The following is a 24,005-nucleotide window of genomic DNA, read 5'->3' as shown; positions in this document are numbered from 1 at the left end:
AAACAAAGATTTTTTAAAAAAAATTTATATCAGAGGGCTCAAGTTACGATGTGAGGTTTCTCCAAATTGATCTATATAGTTAAAATGATCCCAAGCAAAATTCTAGCCAGGGTTTGTTTTTTTTTCCCCTGTAGAAATTGACTAGTTGATTCTAAATTTACAGAGAAATGAAAAGGACATATAGTAGCCAAAACAATTTTGAACAAGGTGATAAGACTTACAGTACCTGATTTCAACACTTATTATAAGGCTCTAATAATTAAGAGAGTGTGGTATTAATGAAGAATAGACACATGGAATAGTTAACGAGTCCAGAAATAAACCCACACACACTATATGGTAAATTGATTCCTGATAAAGGTGCAAGGCAATTTAGCAGGGCAAAGATTCATTTTGCTTTGTGGTTGATGTTGACTTTGTACATTGATCTAAAGTCCAGCAACCTCACAAAAATTTCTTAATAAATCTAAGTAATTCTAGATTCTTTTCCCGTTTCTATTCAGACCGTCAAATCTTTTAAAAACATTTTTTCTTTATTCTCAGTTCGTGTATCTTTAGTTTTCTTCAATAAGCTTGTTACTAGAGCTTCATAAGATACAGTGTTGCAAAGAACTTGTGACAGCATTCTTATCGTATTCCTTATTTTAAGAGCAATGCTTTTAGCTTTGGCCAGGTTGCTCAGTTGTTTGGAGCATTGTCCCTTACACCAAAAGCTTTGTGGGTTCGATCCCTGGTCAGGGCACATACCTAGGTTACAGGTTCAGTCCCCTGTTGGGGCACTTACCCTCTCCTTCTGCCTCTCCCTCTGCTCTATCTAAAATTAATAAACTTATCTGCAGGTGAGGATTTAAAAAAAGAGGAATGCTTTTAATGTTTTAGCATTAAGATGTTTGCTCTGAATCTTTTTGGTAGACCTTTACAGGTTGTTTTATGTTAAAGAAGTTTATATATACATATACATATACACACACACACACCCATAATTGTAGTTAAGTAAACCAATAGTGTATTGGTTTACTTTTACCAATGATTGTGTATATTGTAGTGATCTTAAAATGTTTCTACATTAATTAGAAATGTAGAAACTTCTTGATTTAATTATGTGGGGTTATATTGATAAATATTCACCTCACATCCCTGGAATAAATACCCAGCATAGTTGTGATATGTTTTCTTTCATGCATAATTCTGTGTGCTAATATTTTGCTTATAATTTTTAAATTGATGATTAAGGTTGGCCTATAATTTTCCTTTTTTTTCTAATCACATTTCAATATCAAATTTGTCAGAATCTCTTCAATTTTGGTCAAGCAACTACATTTTTGTATTACATTTTATACATACACAGTTTTCCATAAAACATTTTAAGTTAGTTGTTATTGAGAATTTATTTTCTTTGGTACATTTTCTCCTTAGGGTTTCATTAAAAAGAAAAAAACCTCATTATTTTAGTCTACCACTCAAATATGGTTTAGCTGAGACATATTCAAAGTATCTAATTTTTTATGTGGTAAAAATGTCCCACATTAAGTTCTTTTTTCCTGTCTTCAGGAGTGAGTCTGTGTATCTTCCAGCAGTATTTTCTAACGAGGAATTTGGCCTAGTTTCTCATCACACTATTTTCTAACTACTATTTCAGACATTGTTTGTAGTTTGAGAGTAAGTATTTCTCCAAGTGATTTGTGTTTTTTTGTCTTTTCTATTTTAAAAAAAAAAACCTTAAAGAAATTTCTAAACATTTTATGACCGTTAGTGAAGAAATTGAAAGGTAAAGCTCTGGACTAAATGCCATGTAACTAAAACTCACTAAAAAATATTTCAGAAGATTCCAGGGGTGTCCAACCTTTTGGTGTCTCTAGGCTACACTAGAAGAAGAAGAGTTATCTTGGGCCACACATTAAATACATTGTGACTTATAATCACAAAAAAATCTTAAAATGTTATAAGTAAATTTACGATTTTGTGTTGGGCCGCATTCATAGCCCCCCCCCCCCGCCCCGAGGCCGCACGTGGCCAGCGGGCTGCAGGTCAGACACCCCTTTACCCTCTGGAAGCTTAGACTTCAAATGTTGAGCCAGATGCCATGGCCTCGTGTCTCACTAGCTTATACCGTGAGGCATAATAACAACACATAAATAACGGGTGACCAACATGTTACACATCTCATAGGGTTTTCTGGAGACCTGGCCTTTTGTCATCTGATTACACCTGATCTGTTTCTACCAGGGCCGCTAACAAAGAACTCATACTAGAGTAGAAGCCTTTGCCATTGTTCATGTTTCGTTATTAGTATTCCCCAACCTGGAGCCCCTGTGCAGTGGCTTTTATGATATGGGTGCATTCCGTGAGTTAACTAAAACTAGATGAAATCATCTTTAAATCTCTGTGACCAAGCTCTCAAACTGCACTGCCTGACAGTGCCATGAAAGCTGGTGCTTCTGTCAGTCTCTGAGTGGTGGTTGCCATTCTTGCCAGAAGCTACAGTGCATCCTGCACTTGACCGTGCCATGTGTGGGTCATGTGAGGGCACCATCGTCAGTCTGTATGTGTAATATTTTTGAAAAAATAAATATAAAAGACTTTCCGATATTTCCATATCCTAGGTATACTCCACTTTGACACTATAGCTGAAGGCAATAGGGAACCATTGAAATGCTTTACAGAAGGACGTAATGCCGGGTTTGTGTTTTTAATAGATGAGTTGGGTAGGGATGTGAAGTGTCCCCTTTTCCTGCTAGATTATAATTTCTCCAATGAGTAAGCAATCTCTTATTCTACTTTGTATCTCTAGCACTTATTTGAAATAGTAGTAGGTGTTCAGTAAATATTTTTAACTACACTGAAACTCTTCTAAGTCAATAATTTTTATCCAGGAACTATATCAAAATAATATGTGCTGCTTTGAAAAGACAGTACATGTGTTAGTGTTAGTGTTAGTGTTGAACAAAGAAAAAAATCCCAGACCAAATAATGTTAGCTTAAATAAGTTAGAGATTTTATTCCCCACCTGAAAGAAGACAGGAGGTGGGCAGCTTGGTCCTTGGGTAGCAGTTTCAGATGTTAGAGGCTGTTTCAAACATCAAATTCTAGTTTGCAGGGAAGGAAGATGGGGCAAAAATAGGAGTGTGCCTTCTTCTTTAAGGAGATCTGATGAATTCCTCATAGTACTTCTGTTCTTCTTGCACAGAATGTAGTCATATGGCCACAGCTGCCAGAGATACTGAGCAATAAATAGTCTTTTAGGAGGCTACAGAAGCTAGCTAACAAACCAGCGTTCTTGTTAAGGAAGGCAAGAATGGACGGTGTGAGAAATGAGCAATCTCTGGCACAATATACAGGCCTAGTTCACTCTTAGAAGTCCTGCTTCAGTAGATCTGCTCTAAAACTGGGCCTTCTAATTAAAACCAAAACAAACCCTGTACCTGATCCAGGTACATTCTTCCTGATAGAGAGCCTTGGCTGTAAGATGGGTTTTGAACAGGACAACTCCACTAATTCGTGGAATGAGAAACCGTCGTGCTTGAGGGCATGGATTCAGCCACTTTCTAATCTACTCAATTTGCCATTTCACAGTGATGTGTAACCCTTGACAGGGACTCACGGGATGGTTTTCATGAACCTTCATGTGGTCCAGGTAACTCTCCCCCTGGCCCCTCAGAAAAAGTGAGACCCTTACAGGATCATGTATTTCCATCAACAGTGCTCCTGGGCCATGTAGGTGTTGACAGTTCCGTGTGTTGAAAAGCTTATGGGATTCAGAGTTAAAAGATCTTGGTTTTAGTTCTTCCTCTGCTAAGCTTTGGCAAGTGAAAAAATTTATGATACTAATTCAGTTTGTACAAATATAAACTCCTCATTGGGCTGTTAGGAGGACTCAGTGACCTAAAAGTATGTAAAAGTGACTTTTAAACTATAAAATGCTATGTATATACATTAATAGTAGTAGATACAGAAATAGCTCTGTGTACACAGACACATTTTTAATGCAAATATTTATGAAAAGTCCATTTTTTGGTGCTTAATAAACTCTCATACTGAAGTTGAGAATAATAGATTTTTAGAGACAGTTTTGCTCACGGTCCTGCATAAATTATTACTTTTCTTGGTAAACTTTGAAATACTTAATACTTAGAGCTTATCAAAAAGAGTTATTTTGCCTTGCTTCTGTGCCCCCTCTACCTCTGCTGTTACTCTGCACCTTGATATTTATTCATTTGAAAAGATGAGGTCAGTGCTTACCTTTGAGCACGTCTCAGGCATAACCCCGACAGGAGAGAGTACAGTCACAAATGAACATGCAGTGAAAAGTCAAAGAGTGGTGATGAGAAATCGACTTTTAAGAATTTCAGAATCTTTATTAAATAGGTTAGTTTAAAATTTTACCTTTTAAAAAGTATATTTTATTGATTATGCTATTACAGTTGTCCCAATTTTCCCTCTTTGCCTCCCTCTGCCTGGTATGCCCATTTCCTCCAGTAATCCCCCCTTAGTTCACGTCCACGGGTCATGCATGTAAGTTCTTTGGTTTCTCCATTTCTATTCCGTTCTTGACATCCCCTGTCTGTTTTGTACCTACCAGTTTGTATTCTTAATCCCTGCACCTTTCCCCCTTCTCCCCTTCCCCCTCACAGTGATTCTCTTCCTGTTCTGCTTGTTTGGTTAGTTTGTATTTTAGATTCAATTGTTGATAGTTGTGAATTTGTTGTCATTTTAATGTTTATTGTTTTGATCTTCTTTTTCTTAGATAGTTCCCTTTAACATTTCATATAACAAAGGCTTGGTGATGATGAACTCCTTTTCTTGTACTTTTGTCTGGGAAGCACTTTATCTGCCCTTCCATTCTGAATGATAGCTTTCCTGGATAGAATAATGTGAGTTGTAAGTCCTTGCGTTACATCACTTTGAATAAATACTTCTCGCCAGTCCCTTCTAGCCTGCCAAGTTTCTTTTGAGAAATCAGCTGAGAGTCTTATGGGAACTTCTTTGTAGGTAACACTGCTTTTCTTTTGCTGTTTTTAAGATTCTTTATCTTTAACCTTTGGCATTTTCATTATGATGTGTCTTGGTGTGGTCCTCTTTGGGTCCAACTTGTTTGGGACTCTGCTTCTTGAACTTTTATGTCTGTTTCCTTGACCAAATTAGGAAAGTTTCTTTCATTATTTTTTTCAAATAAGTTTTTAATTTCTTTATTTTATTGATTATTCTGTTACAGTTGTCCCATTTTCCCCCTTCACTCCCCTCCACCCTGCACACCCCTCCCACCCACATTCCCCCCCCCCTTTAGTTCATGTCTATGTGTCATAAGTTCTTTAGCTTCTACATTTCCCATACTGTTCTTACCCTCCCCCTGTCTATTTTCCACCTACCATCTATGCTACTTATTCTCTGTACCTTTACCCTCTCTCTACCCCTCTCACTCCCCTGTTGGTAACCCTCCATGGGATCTCCATTTCTGTGGTTCTGCTCCTGTTCTAGTTGTTTGCTTAGTTTGCTTTTCCTTTTGTTTTAGGTGTGGTTGTTATTAACTGAGAGTTTGCTGTCATTTTATTGTTCATATTTTTTATCTTCTTTTTCTTAGTTAAGTCCCTTTAACGTTTCATATAATAAGGGCTTGGTGATGATGAACTCCTTTAACTTGACCTTATCTGAGAAGCACTTTATCTGCCCTTCCATTCTAAATGAAAGCTTTGCTGGATAGAGCAATCTTGGATGTAGGTCCTTGCCTTTCATGACTTTGAATACTTTTTTCCAGCCCCTTCTTGCCTGTAAGGTCTCTTTTGAGAAATCAGCTGACAGTCTGATGGGGACTTCTTTGTAGGTAACTGTCTCCTTTTCTCTTGCTGCTTCTAGGATTCTCTCCTTCATTTTTACCTTGGTTAATGTAATTATGATGTGTCTTGGTGTGTTCCTCCTTAGGTCCAACTTCTTTGGGCCTCTCTGAGCTTCCTGGACTTCCTGGAAGTCTATTTCCTTTGCCAGATTGGGGAAGTTCTCCTTTATTATTTGTTCAAATAACTTTTCCACTTGTTGCTCTTCCTCTTCCCCTTCTGGTACCTCTGTAATTTGGATGTTGGAACATTTAAAGATGTTCTGGAGGTTCCTAAGCCTCTCCATTTTTTATGAATTCTTGTTTCTTCATTCTTTTCTGGTTGGATGTTTCTTTCTTCCTTCTGGTCTACTTCATTGATTTTAGTCCCAGTTTTCTTCCCATCACTATTGGTTCTCTGTGCATTTTCCTTCATTTCACTTAGCGTAGCCTTCATTTTTTCATCTAATTTGCGACCAAATCAACCAATTCTGTGAGCATCCTGATCACTAGTGCTTTGAACTGTGCATCTGATAGGTTGCCTGTCTCTTCATTGTTTAAAAGTTTTTGCTCTGGAGCTTTGATCTATTCCATTTGGGCCACTTTTTCTTTTTTTTTGGTCTTGTCTCACCTGTTATGTATGAGGGGCAGCGCCTTAGGTGTTCACCAGCACAGGCCAACCCATATCGCTGGGTTGTGACGTTGTATGTGGAGGCGGGGTCCAAGAGGGAACAATGGTGCTTGCTTTGTTCTCTCTCAGATTTCAGTCCCTTCCATCACTTCCCATAAGCAAATTTGGCCCGTCTGGTGCTGGTTCCTGTGTGGGTGGACTTGTTTACGTTCTAGGACCTGGTGGGTCTCTCCAACGCACTCTCCTGTGAGGCTGGGAGTCGCGCCACCTCAACCTCCACAGGTGTTTCAATTGGTGTTTTGAGTCTTTATTTCCCAGCGCTGGGGCTTTGGGTTGTGCGGTCTGTCTTGCTACCCAGCTTCTCCTGGTTCGTTTGTGCTCGAAAGTGGGATCGCTCGGTCAGCCAGCCGCCCTGCGGCCTCACTGGGTCTGCCTGCTGCCACCCCACACCCGGGGTCTGCCTACCACCCTGCTTCCAACTCCGCCCCTCCTCTGGACTGGATGAATGTGTCTAACTCCTTGGTTGTTGGACTTCTGTACAGTTCAATTTTCTGTCAGTTCTGGTTGGGTTTTTTTTGTTTCTAAATTTTTGTTTTGGTTGTGCGAGGAGGCACAGTGTGTCTACCTATGCCTCCATCTTGACTGCAAGTCAAGTTCTTAATTTCTTGTTCTTCCTCTTCACCTTCTGGCACCCGTATCATTCAGATGTTGGTACATTTGAAGATGTCCCAGAGGTTCCTTATTCTATCCTCATTTTTTTTTAATTCTTTTTTTTCTTTTTCTGATTGAATGCCTTTTTATTTCCTTATGCTACAAATTGTTGATTTGATTCTTGGCTTCATTCCCTGCACTGCTAGTTTCCTGTAGATTTTTCTTTATTTCACTTAAAGTAACTTTCATTTCTGCCTGGCTCTTTTTTATGCTGTTGCAGTACCTAGTGAGTTATTTGAGCAGCCTGATAACCAGTGTTTTGAACTCTGTGTCTGATAGGTTGCTTGTCTTCATTTCATTTAGTTCTTTTTCTGGAATTTTGCTCTGTTCTTTCATTTGGACCATATTCCTTTGCCTCCTCAATTTGGCAGCCTCCCTGTGTTTGTTTCTGTGTATTAGGTAGAGCTGCTTTGACTCCCTGTTCTAGTAGTGTGGCCTATGTAGAAAACTCATCTGTAAGTTGTATGGGGCAGAGCCTTAGGTAATTGCCAGGGTGGGGCAACCCATGGCTCTACTGTGTGGCTCTGTGTCAGGGAAGGCCTGGAGGCGGGGACAGTGTTGCTGCCTGGCCTCTGGAAGTTTGCCCAGGAGGAAGCTGTCTTCCTACACTCAGCCTGTTGCCAGTCGCTTCACTCTCTCCCCTTCTCCGCATATGCCACTGGTGCCCTTCCACCTATTGCCCTGGTGCTGAATCCCACAGGGGGTGGGTCTGCATAAGTCCCAAGACCATTGCAGACCCTTTAAATGGAGTCTTGTGAGAATCCTTCAGTTTCTTCCACCACCCCAACCCCCACTGGTTTTATCAGCTAGAAGTTATGGAGACTTATCTGTCTGGCACTGGAACCCTGGGCTAAGTGCTCTGGTCTGGGCTGGGATCCCTCACTCCTGAGGTATCCCTCCTGATTTTCATCTATCACACATAAATGTGGGATCACCTGTTCCACGTCTCTGCCACTCTGCTTTTCTGTGCATCTCCACCCTTCATACCTGTCTGGATGAAATGCGACTTCTTTAAATCCTTTGTTGTCAGACTTCCATATAGCTTGTATTTCTGATGAATCTGGGTGATGTTTGTTTTGTAATCTAGTTGTAATTTTTGCTGTAGTTGTGCAAGGAGGTGAAGCGTGTTTACCTATGCCTCCATCTTGACTGGAAGTTCTAGAATTTTGCCATTTTTATGTCTCAAAAATTGATTTATTACATTACACTGGAAGTTGTTTGCAGTGTGTTTAATATATACCATTACATGGCAGTTTAACATTCTGTTCAATAATTTACCTTTTAAAACTTTTAATAGAGTATACTATAATCTAGAATCTTATACATTGAAAACTGTACATTGAAGTACATAGTACTTTTAGGAATATAATCCTGTGAGTGCTATTTCTGGAACGTAAAATGTACATATTTACAGAAATTTAATTTATTGTAGACACTCCTTATGTGAGTGTTCTAATCAGTGTTAAGTGATTAAACTTTGCAACTGAAAGAAAATTTTTATGAGACCTTGCTCTTACCAAATTATTTTAAAGGAAAGAACCACTGAACAAGGCATTAGAGTAAATGCATACTGAATCTACAGCATGCTGTGGAAGTGAATAGTACTTTTGTTTCAAAAAACATGTTTCTTTTCTGCTTTTTAAAAGAGAAGTGTAAAATCTAAACTTATTTATTATACTGTTTTATATAGTGCTACTTTCCAATTGAATTCATTTGTATTAGGTTATTTTTTAAATCAGTCTGGCAAAAATAAGCATCAAATATGTTGAGTTTATACTGAATCTTCCAAATATCGTTATCACCTTTTTTTAAAAAAAAGATTTTATGTATTTATTTTTAGAGAGAAGGGAAGGGAAGGAGAAAGACAGGGAGAGACACATAAATGTGTGGTTGCCTCTCATTATCCAGGCATGTGCCCTGACTGGAAATCGAACCAGTGACCCTTTGGTTTGCAGGCCTGTGCTCAATCTGCTGAACCACACTAGCCAGGGCCATTGTCACCTTCTTTTCAAAGCCCCCTTTTGCCTACCAAGCATGTCTTAAGTACCTATTTACTGAGCTCTGTTTTAGGTACAAGAATATCCAGTTATCCCCCAAATTCTGACTTGATTTGAATGAAGATAAACTTGGAAGTGATTAACAGACTACTAGCAGAATTTCAGTTTAACAAACTCCCTGGCAGTCCCTTTCCTTAGAGCATGCCAATAAATCAGCAGTCAGATAGAAGCCCTCATCTGTCTGCAGGCAGAGGAGTCTGAGGGCCCAGAGGAGCAGCGGTGTTTCCCAGTGGGATTTCCTTTCCTCTTGGCTGGAGCCAGATTGCAGAAGTTGGTGGCGCCAGTAAGAAAGGGGCTTTTTTAATGGTGTCAGGAGCCAGTCACAACCAAGTAAGGGTTGACTAGCAGCCGTATTTTGTGCTGACCAGATTAGTGTGAATGAGATTTTGGAGGGCTTGGAAATTATCTCTTTTTTAATCTTGGCAAACTTTTTATGTTGTATATAACATTAACAGACTGGAAGCTTCTTATTACATCACATGCAGGGGCATAGAGGTTGGTGACCTCTTTGCTGTTTCCTATTCTCTATATTTCTCATAGGCACTGAGGCAAAAGGAACAATTAGAGGAAAGCTTCATGCGTCTTCCCAGTGTACCAAGATTGTGGGTTTGATCCCTGGTCAGGGCACACGTAAGAATCATCAACCAATGAATGCATAAATAAGTAGAACAACAAGTCAACGTTTCTCTCTCTCTTTCTTCCCCCTTCTCTCTCTAACAACCAATAAATAATTGGTTTTTTGTTTTTAAAAGAAAACTTTACTACACAACCTGCCTATCTGAATCTGTGCCCATGCTTAACTTCCTTTTCCCCTGCAGCTAAGGATGCCCCTTCTGTGCCCTCAGCAAAGGCTGATGGTACACTTGTAGATTAGATCTCAGGAACGTCATTGCAGCAGTTCTCTCCCCACTGTCCTACATTATTGGTTTCCTCCTCTCTGTGGAGTCCTGCCCTTCAGTGTAGAAACATGGCTTGGTTGTCCTCCATAATAAAGTTTTATTGGCTCCCCCGTCCCCTTCCAGGAGTTGCCTCAATTTTCTCTTTTCCTTTTCAACAAGACTTTTTAAGAATGGGCAATATTCATCCAAGTTTCCTTTTCTTATTTTCTTGACCCACTCCAGTCAGATCTTTGCCCTTAACATCGGCTCAACAGTACCCCGAAACTGCTGTTGTCAGGGTCACCATTGACCTCCTCCTCACCAAATCCAGGAGTCTTTTCTTCATTCTCATATTGGTTGATCTGTCGTTATTGTTTAATGTATCACTTCCTCTCCCTTGAGATTCCCTGAAATACTTCCTTTAGCCTTTCCAGAGAGTACACATTCCTAGTTTTCCTTCCATCTCTCTCTGCCCCGCCCCCCCCTTTTTTTTTTGTTTCCTTTGCTGGTTCTTTCTCATCTCCTAGCAGAAGGAACTCTCAGTCCTTGGATTTCTTCCTATTTTTATCTCGCTTTCCCCTTAGTGATTCTGTCTAGTCCTATGGCTTAAAGTATAACCTATTTGCAATTGACTCCCAGCAGTACATGTTCAGCCTGGACCTCTTCCCTGAACACTTGATACTTGACCTGTTTGCCAGCCCGACATCTGCACTTGGACGTTGGGTAGCGTCTGACACTTAATTTATGAAACTCTGTTCCAGGTTGTCCCTGTTCCTCCTGCAGTCTTCACCATGTTAGGTAATGAATGATGACTCCATTTTTAGTTGCTCAGGCCAAAACTCCGGAGCCATCCTTGATTCCTCTTTTCTCCCTGTCAGCAAATCATTTAGGCCTGCCCTCAAAACATATCCAGAATCTGACTACTTCTCTTCTCCTTTGCTACTACCTGTCTCTTATCTGGATTGTTGCAATATCCTCTTAAGAGATTTTACTATTTTTTGAAGTTTTTATTTATTCTTAGAGAAGGGGAAGAAAGGAGAAAAAGAGGGAGAAAAGCATCAGTGTGAGAGAGAAACATCAGTTGGTTCACTGAGAATGTACCCCAACAGGACCGAACCTGCGACCCACATGTATTCTGACTGGGAGTTGAACCAGCGACCTTTTGGTTTGTGAGATGATGCTCCAACCAACTGAGCCACGCTGGTCAGGGCTTAAGGAATCTTATTTATTCTACTCCTCATTCCCCCTTAGGTTTGTTTCTTCAACATATCTTGATGCCAAAGAGATCATATTAAAATGTAAATCAAATATTATCTCTCCTCAGTCAGAATGCTCCAGCGACTCCCCATCCCACTCTGAGTCCAAGCCAGGGTCCTCACAGTGGTCTGCAAGCTCCGTGCAGTCCCTCCCCACCCCCAGCCTCCTGGCACACCCTACCTCTCCATTTTCTCCTGTCAGACAAATGAACCTGCTGTGGTCACCAAGGCACATTTATGCTTAAATAAGTATCTCTTTTAGTGTAGGAAGGACTGAGAAAAAAAAGCTTCCAGAACATAAGGGAGGCTCATTGCGTTTGAGAAGGCAGTGATGGGATGGCACAGAAGGGCATTTGAGTTCATGAAAACCTAGAATTCAGTGTGTGCAAAGGTGCTTTGTAAATTTAGAAAACAAACCAGGTGTTTGCTGAATACTGCGAGCATGTTTGATCTTGCCTCAGACAAGAGATCACATTTTAAGTTTCCTGGACCCCGGAGGTGAGTGTGTGGCTCAGCCTGGCTTCAGGCGATTCCAGCCTGGCTATGCATGAGAGCTCTGTGCTCCTCCGCCACCAAAACCATGCCATCTCCTTCTCTGAGCGGAAGACCCCTTCCCCACTGTGTGTGACCAGACCTACTTTGCATCAGCTGTGTGCCAATAGCAGGGAGGCGCCTAAAGCACCTCCCTGTCTGTAAGGAGCTTCACAGTCAGTATATCGTTGGTCCTATAACCACAGAAATAAGTGTCAGTGTAATTCCTTATCTGAAAGATAAAATGGGATGTTTTTAAATTCAAGATCTAGTGTTTCAGTCTTCAGTTAACACATTCTTTGTCATTATAGCCATATACCCAACAGCGAAGGAGAAATGAGTGAGGCTAATGCTGTTGAACTGACCAGCATAGGGCCCATTGTTTGGTCCAATAATTGGGAAATTGGACACGGTGTTCTGGGAATCCTAATCACTGACTCCCCAGTTAGTGGTGCACTTGCTAGATTTAATTATTATCTCTGCCTGATTTAACCTCTGTGAGACATAGGTGAATAACAGGATACTTTATGGAATGAGAGAGTAGATGAAATGTGTATATGCTGGCCAGCACGTGACTTTTTATAGCTCTGGATTCTTTTGTGGGCATCCTCTCACTGTCAGTGTGAAGAACACTGTGGAAATGCTGGGAATTTCACATGCCGAATGAAATGGAGTAAGATGAGAGAGTTTCCTGTAGACGTGGCTTGAATAGATGACCAGAAAGGCCTGAATTTGCATTAGCCTTAAGGAGCTACAGATGTATATGGATGTGAATACAGATGTAAATGGAGCAGAGTGTATGTTTATTATTAAGTGTGGTATCAGTCCTTAGAATTTTCCTGATAAAACTTTGACTCTTATGTTCGCTTGGTTATGTGTCCATTTTTGTTGCAGGAAAGTCATAGGGCTGAAGGTGTAAATGTTATATGTGAATTTGAAAAATAAAATGCCAGCCATATTTAGGAATGTCCTAATGCACATGTGCTGGACTCCACTAATTTTGTGAAGGAAGTTCTTTCTTCCTTGTATAACTAGGGCAATTATTATAGTTTGAGAATTTAAAAAAGCATCATCAGTATGTATGTGTTGGTACGTAATGTAAATGAGGCCCCGTGCCCAGAATTGTGAAGAGGGACAGCATAAAAAAGGTCCCGTTTCTACTGCAGTCCAGTTTCTGAGCTAGCAAGTACAAATTTGGAAACAGTTCAAAGGCATGATGAAGATTTTATCAACTTGCACTCTGTATTACTTTTATCAGGAGTTCTACACTAATTTCCAAATAGAGGGTATCCTCTAGGTGTTTGTGAAATATCTAGATTGTAGAGGATTAGAATTACATTGTTCCAGAGAACTTTCTGATTGCCTAAAAGGAATGTTTTTAGGTGTTTCTCTAAAGCAGTGAAGAACTCTTTACTCGTGTAGTTCCTGTGATATATACACGTCCTTTCTTGGACACACCTGAGCACAGGATGGGAGAAACTGCCCTCCTTGTGGGTAGTGTTAGAGTACGGCGTCTTTAGTGCAGAAGAGCCCGTTATGCTTGAAATGAATGCAAGGTGCACGCACATTAGCCGACAGTGAAAACAGGGAAAGAACTAGAGCAGTGGTTAGAGCTGCTTCTCCCCGCTCTGCTTCCCGCTCCCTTCACTCCTTCCCTGAGGAACCAGGAGAACAGATGTCGAGGTGGCAGAGATGGTGATGCTATTTTAGATGGCTAAAGGATACATTGGATTTTGAAAAATATTTTGTCGAGGGAATGTGATCATTTGGGGCCTCGATCATTTCCTTTGCCGCTTTTCTGAAATCTGCTAGACTAATTTAGGTATTAAAACTTCCGTATTTGTTAAGTGGAAGGGATAATTTAGCTGATTCTTATATTGAAAAGTACAATTTTAACAGCACGTTTGCATTTTGATATTTGAAAAGTTGACAAGATAAAACTAAAAGGTGGCCAAGGGTAGTTGGACTCTCTGTGCCCTGGGGTTCTGGGGATCTGCAAGTACCGCAGTGCTGACAGCTCTATTCTTTTTAAAGAAAGGATCGTTTTGGACACTGTGCTCAATGATGTAGTTTACAGATATTTGAATTGTATAACCCATCAAATGGAGAAGGATAGCTTTTTTTTTAAGTTGACTGTAGCCATAGTAAAAGTATTTGTGCTGCAGAGATAAAAATTAGATTATAGGAATATTTTCAAGTCTTTTGTAACTTCTTAAAAATTATGATTATGGAAGTATTCAATTTTCACATTTTATATCCCTTCTCTGCTCATTATCATTCACTGCTGTTTTTCCTAATAATCTCATTGCTAAAATGATAAACACTAAGGTGCCTGAGAACTGGAGCTATTCCCAAGATAATAAAAATTTAATCTTATTTCTGTTACAAACTTAGCATTTTAATAAGGCTATATTTTGAGTTATGTCCAGGACTCTGAGAGTGCTGCACCTGACGTGTGTCTCTCAGGAACTCAGAACCACCAAGGGCTCTGGAGTGAGAACGAGAGGCTGTCCCTGCCTCCTCTGAGGTCCAAGGGAGGAGCCTGGGAGAGGGGGCAGTGGGAAGTGAAGGGTGAGACTCAGCAGAGAGAGTGAGGAGTTCAGAGAGCAGCCCTGAGAGGCAGGCAGCTCCCAGAGAACGAACTTGCAACCTGAAGGAGGTTGCAGAGCTCACCTCAGTCAGTGCTCTTCAAACTGTTGGAACAGCCCCTGGCTTTGGGCTTTGAGGAAACCCTAGGGAGGTGGAGGTGGGGCTCTAGTGTTCCCCAGCCCAGTTCTGCTTTCTAAAACATCTGCTTTGTAGGTGGGGTTACGTTTGAGAAACAGGTTCTGCCACTAAAGTTTAAAAAAAAAGTTTGAAGGCCACTGAGTTGAAGACCACCAATGAGATGATTTGATGATAGTGGAATCCTCTCATTTTATAGGTGAGGAAACTAAGGATCAGGAGACTTCGGAGATTACACAGTGGGTAACAGTAAACCCCATCTTTATTGGCTCCTGTCTGAAGTGCCAGGTGGACTCTAGAAATTGGCACGGATTGTGGAGTCGTTGTGATTTCCAGAGTTCTAACACAGAAGTGTGTACTGATAACTCTGTGTCTGTCAAATGCAGTGCCTACTATCATCTGTGGAGATTAGGTTAAAGTTTTAGAAGGCTTTAGTTAGCTGCTAAGGCTCAGATGCTCTTCAGTCTGATGGGAAGAATCCATCTTCTTGAAAACTTTATCTTCAAAGGATGGAAAACGAAAGCAGACTTTGCATTTTTATAAGTTGTCTTTTTTTAGTGTACTAAATTTGAGGTAAAATAAGGAATCAAAACCAGAATATGGAATTTTAAAGTTAAAATTTTCTTTACCAGGCAACTTTTTTCCCTTCCTTTGACACACCAACTATTTTGGAAGTAAACCTGGAGGATTGTATCTTACTCTTTGAAGTGGTACACATTTTAATATTTGAAATGGTTTTAATTCTGTATTTTGTTAACAACTTACTGATGGTTTTAATTTTTTTTGTTGTTTAAAAACTGGCTCCTTAATTTCATGATTAAGTTGAGAGAGGTACTCTCTATTTTTTAAAATTTTCATGATTTCTGAATTGGCTAATTATACTAGGATCCTCATCTTTTGAACTGGGTTTATTTGGTAGTTCTTAATCTATTTTCATTAGCGAGAGCTGTTGTGAGAAAGGCCCCACGGGAAGAACAGAATTAGCTTAGTAATTTTGCTCATTCATCCATGTGTATATAACACGACTGTTTTTATTTCTGACGTTGCAATTTAACTGGATCAAAAGCAAGTCATTTTCACATTTTTCTGAGTAAGTTCATGTCTCCTTTCTGAAGTCTTTTTTGAACATTTGTTTTCTTTCAGGTGAGGAACTTTAAATTGGAACAGGAACAAGAGAAAAACAAAATTTTGTCAGAAGCACTGGAGACTCTAGCCACGGAGCACCATGAATTAGAGCAGTCTCTAGTGAAAGGCTCACCGCCACTCAGCGTCCTTAGTGAGGAGGAGTTCTATGATGCGCTGTCAGGTAATTCTAGAATCCTGCCTTCTGTGTTGGTGATTTCAAGTCCACCACCTCAATGTTGTCTTAGAGTGGATGTCACCTTGAGTTTCCTGGATTGAACAGATAGACCTGTATCACTACTGCTCTGCAAACCACCTCTGTTTTATGTCACGTTTTTAAGGAGGAGCCTGAAAAATTTAGAATGAAAGTCACCACTGAGTCTGCCTCTGTTGACCATGTGTGCTGTGCGGGGGATGGGGTGCCATTACAACTGCATGAACTTAGTATTTCTCATTCAGTGACCATTAAATGCCTCCCAGTTCCAGGTGCTACTACTACATGTTGAAGGATAGAAGGATGGACAATTTCTGTTCTCAAAGAGTACTCTGTATCCTTAGAGTAAAAGATACAGAGAAGTAAGAGTTGCTAACAGTACAATACACTAAGTGTCAAAGTAGAGCTGCTCCGTGCAGCTGGAGCAGAGGAGTGCTTAACATTGCCTCAGATACACATGCCCAGTGCAGTGTAGCATGCTGGGAGTCCTGCCTCCGATGGTGGCCAGCTGTGTGACCTTCAGCACATGCCCCAACCTCTCTGGTTCTCAGTTTACACATATTTAAAATGGGGATAATTGTCAGGATTGATTGAGTTCATATGTTTAAATAGTGTTTAGGACAGTGCCTGACATGGACTGGGTATTCAGAAGATGGGCAATGTATGGAGAGTCGAGAGTGAGAGACGATACTGCTAAGTAGTTTTAACCTTTTGGGAATTTAAGTTTTTTGAGGTGGGCGTGGGGGTGTGTGTGGAAGGAACATGGAGGGGGGATTAGTTGGAAATCAATGAGATTGAGAACAACCGACTCCTTTATGTGAGGAAATTTAAGTGCTTATGTTCTGGATCAGCAATTTTCAACCGGTGTGCCCCAAGAATTTTTAAAGCATACACTACCTGACCCAGTGTCCTGGGTAAGCATACACACTTACTGGGTGTCACAGAAGCTGGTCATGGAATTAAGAGACCTCGGAGGATAAGGAACTAAAGGCTCAAATTTGTAGTAGGAGATTGAAGGATGCATAGTGAGAGGCAGTACTGAGTTGGCTACAAAGTCCATTTAGTTTTTTCCATAAAATAAAAGACACCTTTGTCATTTCACCAATAACTTTATTGATTGGATATTAAGCGTGTCAACTATCTCCTGCGTAGTATAACGTTGATTGTTAGCAATTAATGTCTCAATTTGATCACAATCAACCTCACCTGGTCTCCCTGGCGATAGAGCATCGTCCAGCGAGAAGTTTCCAGCACGAAACCTCGCACACCACTTTTGACACATTTGGTCAGTCTCAGCGCCTTCTCTGTGCACTGCACACATCTTTTTTTGTATTTCAGTTGTACCAAATATTATTATCTTGAAATAATAAAGCATTATGTACCAAAAATGTTGCATATTTTTTTCATTTTCAATACTAAAGTGGCTGCACAAAAATTCACCAATTTTCATAAGTTTTTTTTTAAATGCACACTGGAATTACAGCTGTCATAACACAATCTAATAGAATTGTTTTGAATGAAAGTAAGGACAACTAAGTTCTGCTGGAGCCATCTTACAGAAAAAAAAAACAAACGAACTTTTTGGCCAACCCAATAGAAGTGAGAACTAAAGAAGATTAGGTTAAGGAAATTAAAGAAAATGACGTGATAATATAGGACAAGGAAAATGACCTTGATAGACTAATGGAAAAGAGACTCATTATATAATATAAACAGAGCAAATAAGAACATTATTGTTAGAAGTGTGATCTAATCAAAGGGCAGAAAAGAAATTTTAACAGCCAGATTTTGAAATAAAGATGGTAACTATGGTGTTGTCAGTGAGGTGATGTATTTGTGAAAAGAGTGGCTCATTTTGGGGCGAGAAAGTAAAGGTAGATTTTGAAAGCAGTGGAATGCGTGACAGAAATGTGTACTGTGAGTGATATTTCCCGGTGTTCACAGCTACCCGCTGCTGAGTCCAGTAGTGCTACCTCTGTGTTCCTTCGGTTGGGGGCATCCAACAAGGAGGAGACCTGGAGGGATCATAGGATTAACACAGGGAGGTCTGAAGAACCCAGTTCAGCTGCTCATCGTTTATGTCCTTTAGAAAAAAGAAAAAAAATAATATTAATTAAAAAACACTTTTGTTATAGACAAGTCAATATAAAAGTACCTATAATATTCAGTGAAATTTTCCCTTCATCCCTTATTGTAATTATGCACTTTTCCTCAGAAGGTCTGAACGGCCTGATGTACTCTCTTGCAGACCTTTTAAAAGTATTCACATGTGTATATGTGTGTGTGTTACACAGCGGTTTAACAAAATACTGTCAATTGGGTTAGCTGCATAATTGTTCCAGATCTGCTTTTTCATGTAACTGCGTATCTTGGAAATCTGTCCCATCAATACCACAGCTCTAGCTCATTCTTGTACAAAGTTGCGTATAAGTCCATGGTATGATTTACCAGTTTTCTTTCTTTTTTTAAGTATATTTTATTGATTATGCTCTTACAATTTTCTCAGTTTCACCCCCTTCAGTCCCCTTCTGCCCTGCACTCTCCACCCTCCAGCATTCCCCCTCTTAGTCCGTGTCCATGGGTTGTGCATATGAATTCTTTGACTTCTCCTTTTTTGACCTCTCCCCATCTATTTTATGCCTCCCAGTTATGCTTCTTCTTCCCTGTACCTTCCCCCCCATTCCTCCCTTCTCTTTCCCCACTGAAATCCCTCCATGTGATGTCCATTTCTGATTCTGTTCCTGTTCTAGTTGTTTGCTTAGTTTTTGTTTTCATTGTTTTTCTCTCTTTTCTTTTTTGAGGTTCATTTGTTGATAGTTGTGAGTTTGTTGTCATTTTACTGTTCATAGTTTTTTATTTTCTTCAATTTCTTAGATAAGTCCCTTTAACATTTCATATAATAAAGGCTTGGTGATGATTAACTTGACCTTATCTGGGAAGCACTTTATCTGCCCTTCCATTCTTAATGATAGCTTTGCTGGATGGAGCAATCTTGGATGTAGGTCCTTGCCTTTCATGACTTGGAATACTTCTTTCCTACCCCTTCTTGCCTCAAGGTTTCTTTTGAGAAACCAGCTGATAGCCTTATGGGAACTCCTTTGTAGGTAACTGTCTCCTCTCCTCTTGCTGCTTTTAAGATTCTCTCTTTATCTTTAATCTTGGGTAGCTTAACGGTGATGTGTCTTGGTGTGTTCCTCTTTGGGTCCAATTTCTTTGGGACTCTCTGGGCTTCCTGGACTTCCTGGAAGTCTGTTTCCTTTGCCAGATTGGGGAAGTTTTCCTTCATTATTTGTTCAAATAAGTTTTTAATTTCTTGCCCTTATTCCTCTCCTGGCACTGCTATAATTCAGATATTGGAATGTTTAAAGTTGTCCCAGAGGTTCCTAAGCTTCTCTTCATTTTTTTGAATTCTTGTTCCTTCATTCTGTTCCGGTTGTATGTTTATTTCTTCAAGTTGTTCGAAATCGTTGATGTGAGTCCTGGTTTCTTTCCTGCCACTATTGGTTCCCTAAATATTTTGCTTTATTTCATTTGGGGTATCCTTCATTTGTTCTTTCATTTTGCGACCAACCTCAGTCAGTTCTGTGAGCGTTTGATTGCCAAGGCTTTGAACTCTCCATCAGATAGATTGGCTGTCTCCTCATTGCTTAGCTCTCTTTCTAGAGTTTTATTCTGTTCTTCATTTGTGCCCTATTTCTTTGTCTTGGCACACTGGTCTGGTTGGTTTGGTTGACTGTTTCTTTAATTCCTTGGTTGTCGGAGTCCCATACAGTTTGATTTTCTGGCACTTATCTGATTTACCAGTTTTCTTAATTATTCTTTTCTTGATAGACATTTGGCAGCGATTGTCATCTTTCTGCTTCTTAGTCATATTGTAACACTCATCTCTACAACTGTCTCATTTGGAATAGGGAAATAAAAAGAACTGTACTCCCTATGTCAGTATTGGCAGATAAATTTTATCCTCAGTGCCCATTCAGATTGGCTTATACCACCTGCTACTTTTTTTTTTCCTGGATACCTGTGTTGAGAAGGATCCTGAGGCTGTGTCCACGTACCTGGGTTAATCAGCATATTCTGTTGTGGCTGTAGGAAATGATGCAAAGGGACAGAGGCCGCACATTCACTCTTTTCTGCCCTAAATGACTCACCTGTGTTTTATTATATTTGCCTGAACATAACAGCCTTTCTGTGGCCACTCCTACTATTACTGCAAATCTTGGGAGTCATTTGGTACAATGTAGAACTGCATTAAAATGAAGAGTCTGGCCCTGATAGGTGTGGCTCAGTTGGTTGGCCATCATCCTGCAAAGTGAAAGGTTTGGTGGTTCGATTCCTGGTCAGAACACATACCTGGGTTGCAGGCCTGGTCTCTGGTTGGGGCACATGCACACATCAGTGTTTCTCTCCTCTCTTTCTTCCTCCCCTCCTTTCTCTCTAAAAATAAATAAATAAAATATTTTAAATGGAAAAAAATTAAGAGCCCGATGCTGTGGGTTCAGGTCTTTCATTTATTGAAGACCTAGCCACATAATTCACTGAGATCATAAAAGTGATCATTTGGGAATGACTTCTCACTACAGTCCCTGCACACCTACCTTCGTTCCCAGTTCCTCCTTCCTTTCTGTTACCAGAGAAGAAATGCACCCTCCACTTAATTAAAGCCATTCCCTCCTCATTTGACCAGGTACCCATCTCCTGGTGCCTACTCAAGAACTTTTTAGTTATTGTGTCTTCCATCTACACTGTCAATGCCACATCGTTTTTCAGTCTTACTCATTTTTATTTATTGACTCAGAGAGAGAGAGAGAGGAACAACAATTTTGTTGTCCCACGTATTTGTGCATTCATCGGTTGATTCTTACATGTGCCCTGACTGGGATTGGACCCACAGCTTGGTGTATCAGGATGGCACTCTGAGCAACCAACCTGCCCAGCCGGGGCTGTACCACATCATTTTGAACACTAACGAAGTTCCTGTAATAGTTTCCTACTGCTGCTATAATAAATCACTACAAATGTTAGAGCCTAAAACAAGGCTGATTTCTTCTCTGATGGTTCTGGAAGTCAGAAACCCGAAGTAAAGGTGTTGGCAGGGCTGCGTTCCTTCTGGAGGACCTGGGAGAGGATCTGTTTCCTTCCCCGCTCTAGCTTCTAGAGACCACCGGCATTCCTCGGCTTGAGGCTCCATCCTCCATCTTCAACGGCAGCAGTGTGGCGTTTTCTGATCTCTCGCTCTCTGACCCTGGCGTTCTTCCCTCCCTCTCGTAAGGACACTAGAACTGCAGTGGGCCCACCTCCCATATCAAGGTCCTTAACTCAGCCATATCTTCAGATCCCTTCTACTGTGTAAGGTGACATGTTCACAGGTTCCAGAAAGTAGGACATGGACATCTTTGCGGGGGGGAGCTGTTTTCTGGCTACCAAAATTCCATAATTTATGTATCTGACCTCTTCTTATGCACTTACTTATCAACTGGGTAAGAAAAAAAATGAATTCTTCATCTTCCTACCAGATCCTCTTCCTTCTAGGGTTTGCCTCATTTTGGTAAATGGCACCTCTTTCATCTCCTAAAACCAGAAATCTGGGAGTTGTTTGTGACACTCCCGTGCCAGAGCTGTGACACCAGACCGAGGCCTGTCCTTTCTACCTGCAGATCACCCTTGGCCCCATCCATGTTCTGTTACTGTCACACAGTCATCATCAGGGTAGGTGCTGGGGCTGGAAGGCTGTGGGTAAACTGTGGCTCTCCCGGCGCTTCTACCCTGTGGGGAGTCGTGTCACTTTTCCACACCTCATTTCTTCATCTGCAAATAAGCCATGGGGTTATTGTGAGAAATAAATTCACAAATATCTGTACTGAAAACAGTGTCTGGAACACTAAGAAGTTGACAGATGTCAGCTGTCATGGTCATCACCTGCACTGCACCCACTGTTGTCCACCCTCCTGACTCACAGCCATGCGCCCAGCCCTGCCCTGCCCTCCCGAAGTTCACTCCGTACGTACCATCCAAGTGTCAGTTTGTACCGTCCAAATGTCAATCACATCATGGCATTTCCCTGCCTGAAATCCTCCAGTGTCTTCTCATTGCAACCAGAATAACATTCAGACTCCTCAACAAGCCTTCAAGGTCCTTGCATGTGCACCTGTCCAGCCTAGTCTGTTCTCTCCTTCCCTTCACTTACTGAGTTCTCGCCGCACTGGCTGCCTCCATTCCTCAGGTGCGGCCGTGATGGCGGGCGTTTGGGCACAGTGCAAGGAGAATGAGAAAAGTAATCATACCTGTATTTCATTTCATGCTTATTTTTAATTGCCTAACCAGAATAATAGTTAAATCAAACCTATCTTACTATTTAAAAGATGTGAAAAAAAGATTTTTAGAGATACTTACTTTAAAATATTTGTATATTACTTTCACTGAATGCTTAATCTTCTTTTTAAAAGTTGCTGACAACTTGTGTTATTTCCTTTAAAATAAAAGGATAATTTTATTTAGATTTAAAGTCCTGTGACTTCCTGTTTGCCCTTATCACAGCCCTTTAAGTTTTTTAGATAACCAGGGTTGGTGGAAATCCAATAACGGTGGTGAGGCGAACCATGATGCAAGTGTAGTAAAATTTTCCAACTCCATGGGATCTCCTGATTATTTAAAAATTATTACTTGATTATTTAAAAATTATTACTTGAGTATGCTCAGTGACTGAAGTTTGCATAAAATTCCCTAAAGCAAAGAGATTTTTTTCTCAATGTGGTGTAATTTCATTGTATAAAAGGATTTGAAAGGAGGTAAATCTAATGAAGCTCACATTTTGTCCTCATTTTTGTGTTTAAGGAATGGTAAAATGGTTATGTCGAGTGGCGTTTCTGATACTACTGTCAGTGAGCACTTCCTGAGAAAAAGACTAAACAATTCATGCACATTGAAGCACAAAGACTTAGTGAGAAACTAACACGTGCTGTGGAAAGATTCCATTCTGCCCACAAATGAAGTGTGGAAATGTGTGGAGGGAAACACTTCAGGGAAGGAGGAAGAGGTTCCTTTTACATATTCCTACCATGTTTCTTCCCTTTCAGTTCCAGGTTTACAGTGTGCTCCCCTCTTCTCCTGCCAGAGCTTTCAAGTATCTCTCGGTTGTCTCCTCTCCTGGGTGGTCTTTCCTCCCCACTGCCACCTCCGGCAGAATTAACCATTTATTCTCTTGTCTTTCCTCCGCATGCACCCCCTTCCTAGCTCCTTCATTGTATTGTGCTTGGCCCTTTTCGGCTAGGGACCGGATCTATTTATATCTGAAGTACTTAGCCTAGAATCACAGTTGCTCTCTAAATGTTTGTTATGCATGTTGTTGAACAAATGTCATTGATACTTGTGTCCCCCCTGAAAATATATCGGTGCTTAATAAAGAGCACGTTACAATCGGTGACACTTGCCGATTTCATACAGCCTGCCCATACCACTTGAGAGGCCAGGTGGGAGAGGAGGGTGGTGACAAAAGAGTGAGTAGGGATGAGGGTATTAAAAAGAAAATTTACTCTCAGGAACGCACAATACAATACGACTGGAGGTGTGAGACCCGTGCACAGAGTGGTAAATGAGACAGTAGCGAGCGGGGAGAGGTGCGGGGTGAACGGCTGTGTGAATCTCCGAGGGTCTTCTCAGGCAGCAGTGCTCACCCTTTTCATCTCACGGCATGTGTAACTAACTGCTAAAATACTGCAACGCACCAAAAATAAATGCATTTTATGTTAATCTGACAAAAAAATAGGTATACTTTTGATTCATTCACGCTGGATGGCTGTTGTTGTGTTGGCTGTTGTCAGTTTTTTACTTGACAATCCAAGGGAAAAGAGGTCAGTGCCCCTGACTAGACAGTCAGGTGCTGCATGTTTTACAAAGTCTTTGTGGCGTACCGGTTGCAAATCACAGTTCTAAGGAATTATTTTTGAAACATTTGTTACCAGTTAAATAACTTCATGGCTGTTATTCTTTAGTACTGGTCCGACATAACGATTCACAAAAATATCTGCCTTTTCAATATTAAAACTTCAAAATGTGTTTTGTTGTTTTGTTTTTTT

The 24,005-nt window shown here is 40.5% G+C and overlaps 1 protein-coding gene across 5 annotated transcripts in view; it reads left to right on the top strand.

Moving 5' to 3' along the window:
• The window catches only part of OSBPL1A (oxysterol binding protein like 1A), a 207,322-nt gene that overhangs the window by 109,274 nt on the left and 74,043 nt on the right, over positions 1-24,005 (top strand). For 4 of the 5 annotated variants that reach the window (XM_045849885.1, XM_045849884.1, XM_045849886.1 and 1 more), the window contains one exon: positions 15,738-15,900. The exons of the other annotated variant lie outside the window; for it this stretch is intronic. In XM_045849885.1, coding sequence (XP_045705841.1) covers positions 15,738-15,900 — 163 coding nt within the window. The remainder of the gene's footprint in view (positions 1-15,737; positions 15,901-24,005) is intronic. 5 annotated transcript variants of the gene reach the window in all.

This window comes from Phyllostomus hastatus, unplaced genomic scaffold, assembly GCF_019186645.2.
Source record: "Phyllostomus hastatus isolate PE091 unplaced genomic scaffold, TTU_PhHast_1.1 phas_contig_80, whole genome shotgun sequence".
Taxonomy (NCBI): Eukaryota; Metazoa; Chordata; class Mammalia; order Chiroptera; family Phyllostomidae; genus Phyllostomus; species Phyllostomus hastatus.
The sequence above is the reverse complement of the archived record's forward strand: the minus strand, read 5'-3'. Positions and strand labels throughout refer to the sequence as shown.